Source organism: Orcinus orca, chromosome 7, assembly GCF_937001465.1.
Source record: "Orcinus orca chromosome 7, mOrcOrc1.1, whole genome shotgun sequence".
NCBI classification, from domain to species: domain Eukaryota; kingdom Metazoa; phylum Chordata; class Mammalia; order Artiodactyla; family Delphinidae; genus Orcinus; species Orcinus orca.
This window is the reverse complement of record NC_064565.1, coordinates 49,349,335-49,360,278: the sequence shown is the minus strand read 5'-3', so window position 1 is coordinate 49,360,278 and position 10,944 is coordinate 49,349,335. Positions and strand designations below refer to the sequence as shown.

The window sequence follows — 10,944 nt, the reverse complement described above, 5'->3', positions numbered from 1 at the left end:
GTGCTATGTGGCTGCTTCCCACTAGCTATCTATTTTACGTTTGGTAGTGTATATATGTCCATGCCCACTTTGTCCCAGCTTACCCTTCCCCCTCCCCATATCCTCAAATCCATTCTCTAGTAGGTCTGTGTCTTTATTCCCATCCTGCCCCTAGATTCTTCATGACCATTTTTTTTTTTAGATTCCATATATATGTGTTAACATACAGTATTTGTTTTTCTCTTCCTGACTTAACTTCACTCTGTATGACAGACTCTAGGTCCATCCACCTCACTACAAATAACTCAATTTCGTTTCTTTTTATGGCTGAGTAATATTCCATTGTATATATGTGCCACATCTTCTTTATCCATTCATCTGTCGATGGACACTTAGGTTGCTTCCATGTCTGGGCTATTGTAAATAGAGCTGCAGTGAACATTTTGGGACATGACTCTTTTTGAATTATGGTTTTCTCAGGGTATATGCCCAGTAGTGGGATTGCTGGGTCATATGGTAGTTCTATTTGTAGTTTTTTAAGGAACCTCCACACTGTTCTCCATAGTGGCTGTATCAATTTACATTCCCACCAACAGTGCAAGAGGGTTCCCTTTTCTCCACACCCTCTCCAGCATTCATTGTTTGTAAATTTTTTGATCATGGCCATTCTGACTGGTGTGAGATGATATCTCATTGTAGTTTTGATTTGCATTTCTCTAATGGTTAATGATGTTGAGCATTCTTTCATGTATTTGTTGGTACTCTGTATATCTTCTTTGGAGAAATGTCTATTTAGGTCTTCTGCCCATTTTTGGATTGGCCAACCTGCTATTGATCCCTCTACATACTCTGGTCCCGTGGATTCTGCTCTCCTCTTGGCCAGACAACCCCCATTGGCTCTCGACTGGACAGCCCTTCCCCCATTTCTTTAGCATACCTTAAATTTGAGGGCTTGCCTCCCGGCACTAACAACACTTAATATGCCTTCTGCTTCCTAGCCAGACCCCTAAGGAAAAGGTCCTCTAAGTTGTTCAATTTTTTTAACTGTGAAATATTTCAAGAGTATTGACAAGTGTAAACATTACATCTCTGCACACACATACCCATTATAGAGATTTAATAGCATTTCTTCCTATTCCTCTTTCTCAGGGCCTGAGGTAGCCTGAGCTCAGTGTACTTGAGTCCTGAGCCTCCAGATTGAGGCCACCAGACACATGTGGCAAAAAAATAGGAAGACAGAGGGGCACTTTGTAGGACTGGCCCTGGGCACTTCCTCCTTCCCCCTCTAAAACCCTCAAGTGGGTAAGCTCACATGGGTCAGATGGTCTCAGATTTGTAACCATGAACTGTTGATGGATTGACGACCGTTGAGAGGCAGCATTCCTGTATGCTTAGATTAAACACTGCACAGTTGCTGTCAGTGAGCCTTTAGGAGACTGCCATGTTTCTCAGGCTGGCTTTTTTTACTCTGAAGCACCAGGGTGGGGTTTAGTAGCACTTAAACTCTTTTCTGCCATTGATGGAGTTAATTTATGACTCCATGCCCCAGGAACAGGAAAACAAGAAAGACGTGTAACATTGATATTTTTTTTGAAACTCCGTATTTCTCTTATTTCAGAGCACTTTGGCAATGAAGCAGTGGAAGTATGGATAGGTCTGAATCAGCTAGATGAAAATGCTGGTTGGCAGTGGTCGGATAGAACACCACTCAACTATCTGAACTGGAACCCAGGTACCTGCAGCGTTTTGTTTACCTTCAACAGGTGGCATCGTCCCATAGCCTAAAATAGCAATATTTCCCACATATGTATATGACGTGTTATTGTGAAAGTGGCTTATAAACATTTTTAAAGCCTGATTGAATTTCTATAAGGCATGCTTTTCCAAATGAGAAAATGGAGGCCAAGAAGTAAGCCAAGGGTGCATGAGGATTTGGGTCAAAACCAAGATTCTAGTCAGTTGTTTTAAAAATAGCAACAGAGATAAGAAATTAAATCTCAGAAGTAGATGTTTATGTACAGATTGTTTTCGTATATTTTTTCCCACTCTCTCCTAGTCAATTTCCTCTCTCTTCAGTTAACCTTTGCCCTCCAAAGATATGATCAATTACTGTCTTACATCAGTATGTCTCGCACAAAAAAAGGAAAATTGGTTTTTCTTATGGATTCTAAGTCAATTACATTAACTGTGTAATACAACGCACTCACATTCTGTTTAAATGTGTTGTTTAAAAGATTGTTATAGTTGAACCTTGAATAACTAGAAAATATAATAAAGTACGATTGCACTTTGTGAAAAAAAATAGCAACAGATTGAAAAATATCTCTCTACCTTAAAACAATAAAATCAGCTGTTGCTATCTTTGGGAAATCATTTCATTGTCATGCCTGGACTTCAACTGCAAAATCATAAATATAATATCTTATAGGATTTACTACATATGCCAAAGAGAAGGGCTGTCTCCTTGATGCTAAAACTACATTTCAGTATATATTGAACTAACTGCTTTTGCTTCTAACATTAAGTACACACATATTGTATTTTCAGAAATAAATTTTGAGCCATTTGTTGAATATCACTGTGGAACTTTCAATGCATTTATGCCAAATGCCTGGAGAAGTCGGGATTGTGAGTCCACTTTGCCTTACATATGTAAAAAATATCTAAACCATACTGATCACGAAGTAGTTGGTGAGTGTTTTTATTTTAAGCTGTTTTTATAAGTAAGTTGCTTACTTGCCCTCTCAATATATTCAAAGTCCTTTACTTTTTGCTAATAATTTATAATTTAAACTTAGCTAAGGCTAGTTTTTATATGAATAAAAATGTGTAACAAGATAAGATCTGTTATTCCAAAGGTACCATGAATTTAATAAATGCATTTAGGTTTTTACTAAAAACTAAAGCAAAATAACCTAAGTATAGAAAACATTTTCTCCCTCTCTTTTTAAAAACTTTGCTTTCTTATTCATTCTGCCTTAGAAAAACAAGATATGCTTCATTTTCTATTCTAGTTGAGTTTTATTTATTTATGGTTACCCTAGAAATTAAACATATGAATTAGAAAATAGTTTTATAAAATTATTTACTTCATTGATCTCCTATCATACTCTATATCTCTTGTTAGTAATACTTCCTCCTTGAAATAACAAACAAAATTTTAGGTGTACCTAAGACTTAAATGCCACATAATTACAATCTAGTACCTGAAGCTCAGTTATTTCTATTCTTAAGATCTATTACTTCTTCTTAGTTTCTATGGAATTAATGTCTGAACTCAGGACGTAGAGATAAAAACATAACCATTTTTAAAGAATCATTACCAGCATAATTAGAAACAACTCTACATTTAAAACAATAATCTGAATTATCTTTCTAAAATATTATCCCTTACAGTTAAGCTTTTATATTTTATTTTATTTTTTTATAGATTTATTTATTTATTTATTTTTTTGGCTGCGTTGGGTCTTCGTTGCTGTGTGCGGGGTTTCTCAAGTTGCAGCGAGCAGGGGTTACTCTTCATCGACGTAGGCAGGCTTCTCATTGCAGTGGCTTCTCTTGTTGTGGAGCACAGGCACGCGGGCTTCAGTAGTTGTGGCCTGCAGGCTCTAGAGCACAGGCTCAGTAGTTGTGGCTCACGGGCTTAGTTGCTCCGTGGCATGTGGGATTTTCCGGGACCAGGGATTGAACCCATATCCCTTGCATTGGTAGGCAGATTCTTAACCACTGCACCACCAGGGAAGTCCCCAATTAAGCTTTTTAATTTACGATATTATGTTATGTTAATTTACAATATTGTGTTAGTTTCAGGTGTACAGCAAAGTGATTTAGTTGTGTGTGTGTGTATATATATATATATATATATATATATATATATTCTTTTTCAGCTTCTTTTCCATTATAGATTATGACAAGATACTGAATATAGTTCCCTGTGCTATACAGTAGGTCCTTGCTGTTTATCTATTTTACATAGAGTAGTGTGTATCTGTTAATCCCAATCTTCAAATTTATCCCCCCCTTTCCCCTTTGATACCCATAAGTTTGTTTTCAATGTCTGTGAGTCTATTTCTCTTTTATAAGTAAGTTCACTTGTATCATTTTTTTAGATTCCACACATAAGTGATATCATATGATATTTGTCTTTGTCTGACTTACTTCATTTAGTATGAAAATTTCTAGGTCCATTCATGTTGCTACAGATGGCATTATCTCATTCTTTTTTATGGCTGAGTAGTACTCCATTGTATATATGTACCATATCTTCTTTATCCATTCATGTGTCGATGGACATTTAGGTTGCTTCCATATCTTGGCTACTGTAAATAGTGCTGCTATGAACATTGGGATGAATGTATCTTTTTGAATTAGAGTTTTCATCTTTTCTGGAGTTTTCAGGAGTGGGATTGCAGGATCATATGGTAACTCTATTTTCAGCTTTTTAAGGAACCTCCTTACTGTTCTCTATAATGGTTGTACCAATTTATGTTCCTGCCAACAGTGTAGGAGGGTTCACTTTCCTCCACACCCTCTTACAATTAAGCTTTAACTTTTATTTTCCTTTAAGTAGCTAAGCCTAAAGATATTGTAGAATATGGGGGTGAGGAGAAGAAGCATCTCATCATTTTTTTACATAGAGATTTTTTCTTTATGTCAAGAATGTGCTGACATTGCTATCACTGTTATTGCCCTGTCCCTCCCTCTTTTCCTTTCATTTTCCTGCCTCAATTTCTTCTGTCTTCATTTTTTTTCTTATGCCCTCCTGCACTGCCTCCTGCTATCCTTCTTTTCTTCAATTTTATTTGCTCTCCTGATCTATTAATTGAGGTCAGAAGACCAGAAATGATGGCAGCTAAGCTAAGTTTGTTTGGATTATTTGCTGTTGTTTCAAGTCCAAAAAATACTTTTGATGATCTAGTCCAGTGTCTTCCAACTGTGCATCCAGGGTCCCCAGTTTCTTTCCTTATCTCCACCCTTACGTCAATCAGAGAAGTTCCTCTTTTATCTTTTTATCTTACCTCTAGAGTGAAGTTTAGGGTTCCTTTTTTCAAGGGGTCTGTGACTGTGTTTTTAGGTTGATATTATCTATCTATCTAAATGTTCTAACATTCATCCACTGTGATTCTAATAGCTGTCAGAGTCCTAGAAGTGATTTTAAAAGAATGTCTTGTTTCCCAAATTAGCAGTGAAGTTGTTTCTAACTAAGTTAGTGCTTAAGGGAGGCACCCAGTTGTGGTTAATAAAATAAAGTAAAAATGCTGTCATCAGGCTGGGGGCAAGCTCCTGGAAGAGGAGAGCCAAAGTTGGCATGCACACAGCTGCCTTCCCTGCCAGTGTTAAAGCATCGTGGCATTATTTTGCTGTAAGTCGAACCCAGAGTCCATATGAACCCAGAGGGACATCAGAGGCACTAAGCCTGACCCCCAAAATAAAAGCTATCATCTCTGCTCTAGATGAAGCGGCCAGAATTTCAGATTCTTTTCAGCTGAGAATAACTATCTACCCCCTGCACCTAATACTGTATATAAAATCCTTTAAAAAGCATTTAAATTGTGTTCCATAATACTCCTTTTTTAGTGTAAAAAGGTTTTTTTAAATGGATAGCTCTAAATGCTAAATTTTATATCTAGCCCTGACTCTCACTTTGGTTGTATGACCTTTATCAAGTCTCCTTAACCTCTTTGTGCCTTAGATAGCTCATCTGGAAAATGAAGCACTGAGATCCATTAGATCCTAGTCCAGATCATAGATGGGATCCTTTTCAAGTCTGAAGATCTAGAATGCTATGATCTATATCTTATTGTATCATATGCTTCTGTTTTTCAAATTTAAAAAATAATCATATATTAATGGTGATTTATATTGGGGGTAATAAGTAATGTTAAAACAATTGTGGTAAATAACTTCGTTTTTTGTTGGTTCAAACAGAAAACGATGCTTGGAAATATTATGCTACCCACTGTGAGCCTGGCTGGAATCCCCACAATCGTAATTGCTATAAACTTCAGAAAGAAAAAAAGACCTGGAATGAAGCTTTGCATTCTTGCCAGTCCAATAACAGTGCATTAATAGACATAGATTCGTTAGCAGAAGTGGAGTTTCTTGTAACCCTCCTTGGAGATGGTGAGTGCCAAGTGTCTTTGGTTTAAGAAGTATGAAATTAATGGAGTAACTCTCTTTATTAGTGAAGTTGAAAAGAAATTAAGCTATTTAAAATTGATTCTTTATGGCACATGTATCTGAAATTTCCAAATAATACCCAGGAGTGAAAATTCACTGAATTTTTACAAAATACATATTCAGAAACTTTGTAACATCTCATAGATGCCAGATATATTACATGTTTTCATTTTTGGGTTTTTTTTTTTTAAGGGGGAAAGGTCATTTCCTGAAATTTCTAATTTAAAAAACCTGAACCTGTAATTTAGCATAATGAGCACTAGATAGCAGTAATGTGCTGTGGCCATGTAATCCAAGCAATAAAGGAAATTCCTTACAAAATTGATTATATTAAAATAACTTTAGCCAGTGAAAATGGGTAATTTATTTGGTGTGGTGTTTTTCAAGCTGTGTAGCATGCTCAGGGGTTCCAAGCTCTGAGGCCTCCACCCAGCTTTACCCACCAGAGCAGATCTGCCCCTACCTATGTCATATATGGACATAGAATTCTGCTGGAAAACATTGAAATCACTGACTGAGAGTAAATCTTTTTTTAGTGGAAAAATCTGGCGTCTACTCTATTTCAATGTTAGGTTTTAGTTTGGAGTGAAAACAAAACTCCTTCTGTCATTGTTCCTCACCCTTTGCATTTGGGATTGAAAGAATCCTGTGGCTGCCTCTGTGTCAGCGGGGCACTGGAACACTCTCCCAGCCATTGAGGGTCTTTTCTCCCTACCTAGACTGGCCAGCTTTATTTTATTTACTTTTCCAGCAACCCCACTGCTCCTATTCAATGTTTCTAAGAATTTCTGCTCCTTTTTTTTCCCTAGCCAAAAGAAAAAAAGTAAAGCTAGACATCATTAAAAGGTTTTTTTCTAAGTGCCTTTTCTTAATTTGATTGACCTTCCTATTTTTCCTTTTTCGGGGTAGAAGAAAAACCAGACTTTGCAGATCTACTTTCCATACTGTAGCACGAACTAACTAGAGTCCTGGCAATCTGACTTGCTTAAGCTTTCTCCTTGCCCTGGCTTTCACTGACACTCTGCCTCACTTATAAGGCCTATGTTGAGCAGATCTAGATAGATTAAGGGGGGAAGGGTTTAAGCAGGTATTTTATACCAAAACTTAAACAGGTTTCATTCCAAGAAGAAACAAAGAAGGAATCACATGCAAAGTGGTATATATTGGTAATAGCCCCTCTGTGTTATCACCTTTGCAGATACTAGGATTCTTGTAAGTAATTTACATTTATCTCTTGCAGAAAATGCATCAGAAACATGGATTGGTTTGAGCAACAATAAAATTCCAGTTTCCTTTGAATGGTCTGATGGCTCCTCAGTCATCTTTACTAATTGGCACACACCTGAGCCCCAAATTTTTCCAAATACAAGCCAGCTATGTGTCTCAGCGGAGCAATCTGTAAGTTGATTCATTTGTTCAATGCTCACTTTGCTGGACTTGTACTGAGGGCCACCTGTGCCAGGGACTTGGGCTGTGGCAGAGACCAAGACAGGCACAGTGCCTGCTCCTCCTGGGGCTTCCACGCTAAGCAGTAAAACATATACACACTAAAAACACATGGTAATTATAGTTGTGATAATAGCTCTGAGGACATAGGTTCAAGATGGTGAGAAACTTGGGTTGGGACAGCTACTTCAGACAAGACAGTCAAGGAGGGCTCTCTGAAGAGGTGACATTTAAGCTGGGACTTGAACAAAAAAAAAATCTCTTGAAGAGCAGGAGAACATTCCAGGCAGGGGGCAGCTGCCCAAAGGCAGGCCAAGGCTTGCCATGTTTGATAATCAAAAAGGAGACCAGGATGGTGTGGAGGTATGGACGGTGAAAGGTGGTAGGAGATGGGGCAGGAAGAATGCAAAAATGTGAGGCTTATAGGCCTGGGATAGGACCCACTAAAGGGCTTCAAGTAGATGAAAGCATGATCTGATTTACATTTTAAGATCAACTGTGGCTGCTACATAGAGAATTGATTGGAGAGAAGAGAGTGGAAGCAGAGAAACCAGTTTGGAGGCTACTCCTGTGGTTGAATTAGAGTAGTGAATATGGAGACAAGAAGACAGATTCAAGGATCCTCTAGAAGACAGGAATTGTTGCTAAAGCAGACGTGGGGGTGAGAGACAGGTAGGTTTTGAGCACCACCATTTTGGTGGATGGGGGTGCCACTGACCACCCTGGTGAAGATGAGGGGAAGAACCAAGGAGTTCGGAAATTACTCTGGAAGGTGATGGTTTTTAAGCTCCATTATCTTCTTAACATAAAAGGATTTCAACACTGCATGTAACCTCTTTGAAAACTGCAAATCAATGGAAAACCTTGCTGTTTTCTTCACATGAATGTGATGGTCCCAGTGACCTTAACATTACACTTACCTTTATGTGCTAGTCTCTCATTTATCTAAAACCTCTGATTATACAGAATTTGTTTAATCCCAAGCCATTTGAAGGGTTTTTTTATATGTTTAGAATAGACAATCTCTTTGATCAGATAGCTACTGAGCTCACTGGTGAAGTTTTAGGAGGTTATTGGGATTTGGTAGGCATGCTTACTCTTTTAAGACACCGGGATACCATATCAAGGTCCCCCAAGAAGCAGTTTATTAAATGTTACTTAAGTAGTTTGACAAAGTGATTGTGCCAGCCAAACATGGGAAATGTCTAAGCACTTACTTTTTTTTTTTTTTAAGCACTTACTTTTATGACACATTTCATTGTTTTATCTTTCAAGGCTGTCACAAATCCATGCAGTTACAATGATAGTGCTCAGGCAGTGTCTCAGAGTCACACCTGAGGGGGAACAATGACCTCTCTAAATGTTTGTTTTGGGTGTTACTCTGCTGAAAACCACTGTAGTTTATTCTACAGTATTTGATGCTTTATTGGTTCATTAGTTTTGATATAATTAAGGTGATCTTAGTTTCCTATTGACATTCTCCTTTTTTATTTGACAGACATGAGTATTTCACTTAGCATATTCACAAAGCAGGAGCCAACATTTGGACCGAGAAGTTGTTTTTAAGAGAGTGAGGATAGGTATTAATATTATTGGATGTGTTAGGATGCTGCTGCTGTAAATGTGGTATTTTGTGGCCCCTTTTTAGCAACTCAGTAGCTCCTTAAACAGTAGATGCATAAAAAGTAACACTTATTCCCTTAAAGTTGAACTCAATATGAATGTAATTATTATAATTAACTAGTTACCTAAACATGGTCGATACCTCAATTTGAATCTGAGAGGTTGGTAGCCATTCATCTGTCCATCCAATAGTTACTAAGCAATTACAGTGTGCCTGACAATATCCTATAACTGCATGGTTTTCTGGAGACTCCATGGGGATGGGCTACAAGGCTGCTCTTACAGGTGAAGGTGTCAGCCTCCTACATAGTATGTTTCTGAGGGTCATGGAAGAGCTCTCTACTCACCTAAAACCCTGCATGCCTGAGATACCTAAATTTTGAATTTGAATTGTGTGAAAATTTAAATTGTGTGGTTTTAGCCTAAAGGTCTGGTTTGTGTTAAAATAAAAAATCCTTTGGGAGGATAAAATTTTAATCAGTTAGCAGTTATTGTATTTCATCATCAATGAAGGATATGAGAACAGCCTTCATTAGAACTAGGAGAAGACATGAAGGTATCTGCCCGTCATATAAAGAGGAAATGGAGTGGGGCTTTGGAGAATTCGTGATGAAGGGTACTGGGGGTTGAACATGAAGTTCAGCTATGATAATGTTATCTCGGGTGATTCATGGTGCTTTCCAGGCATTTCCCCAGCATCAGGTTTATACAGCATCAGGTAAGCAGCAAAGCATTCAATTTAACACCTAGAAGTGATTGGACAGAAGAAGCAGCATTCTCATTTGGTCAGAGGAATAGTTTCATATAAGTGGTTCTCAAAGTGTGGCCCCCAGACCAGCAGCATTCACATCAGCTAAAAACTTGTTAGAAATACAAATTCTCAGGTCCCACCTGACTTACTGAATGAGACACACGGATCCCAATCAACTGTGTTTTAGTAACCCCTCCAGGTGATTCCAGTGCACACAAAAGATTGAGAATCACTACTTATCCCATCTTTAACGAAATATTGAGAGCAGTTTAATGTAAAGCCAGACCTCCCACTCATATGTAGAGAATCAACCTTTTCTAACACAAGATCCTGACACATTACGCCCCCTTGAAACATGCATTATTAATCATATTTTAATTCAGAATTATTGACTTTGATTATCAGCATCAATAATGGAGTGTATTCATTCATCTTGTAATATTTTTCCTCTTAGGAGGGACACTGGAAAGTTAAAAATTGCAAAGAAACACTTTTTTACGTTTGTAAGAAAACAGGCCGTGTCCTTTCTGACACTGAATCAGGTTGCCAAAAGGTAAGAGCTGTGAACACTGCAAGGACTTCATAACCAGACTGATTTATCCACCATCAAATTAAAGTGAATCTCTCTCCCTCTCTTTCCTGCCTTGGCTTCCTCCTCTCTCTCTTTCCCCTCCTTCCCTTCCTTTCTTCTTTCCTTCCCTTCGTTTTTTTCTGAGTGGGCTCTTGTAACAAACCAAACAATTATCAGCTAGGGGCACATGAAAGATTTACAGCTCTTGGAAGGATTGTTGTCTTACCATCTATTTCCACCCAAGACTAGTTTTCTTTTGAGATAAGAAATGTAAATGATCCTGTTATACCATCTGTATAAACAATGCCTATCATGTGATACACTGTCTCACACGCGGTTTTCATTGTCTTCCAATGAAGACTGTCAGAGTGAAAGCAAATGCATTCCTTTGAGT

At 37.9% G+C, this 10,944-nt stretch overlaps 1 protein-coding gene across 3 annotated transcripts in view; it reads left to right on the top strand.

Annotated features, from left to right (window-relative positions):
* PLA2R1 (phospholipase A2 receptor 1) overlaps positions 1-10,944 on the top strand; it is a 117,484-nt gene that overhangs the window by 32,723 nt on the left and 73,817 nt on the right. For 2 of the 3 annotated variants that reach the window (XM_033421794.2, XM_033421792.2), the window contains 5 exons: positions 1,598-1,711; positions 2,527-2,670; positions 5,908-6,102; positions 7,400-7,557; positions 10,434-10,532. In XM_033421794.2, coding sequence (XP_033277685.1) covers positions 1,598-1,711; positions 2,527-2,670; positions 5,908-6,102; positions 7,400-7,557; positions 10,434-10,532 — 710 coding nt within the window. The remainder of the gene's footprint in view (positions 1-1,597; positions 1,712-2,526; positions 2,671-5,907; positions 6,103-7,399; positions 7,558-10,433; positions 10,533-10,944) is intronic. The other variant, XM_033421793.2, reaches the window with a different exon arrangement.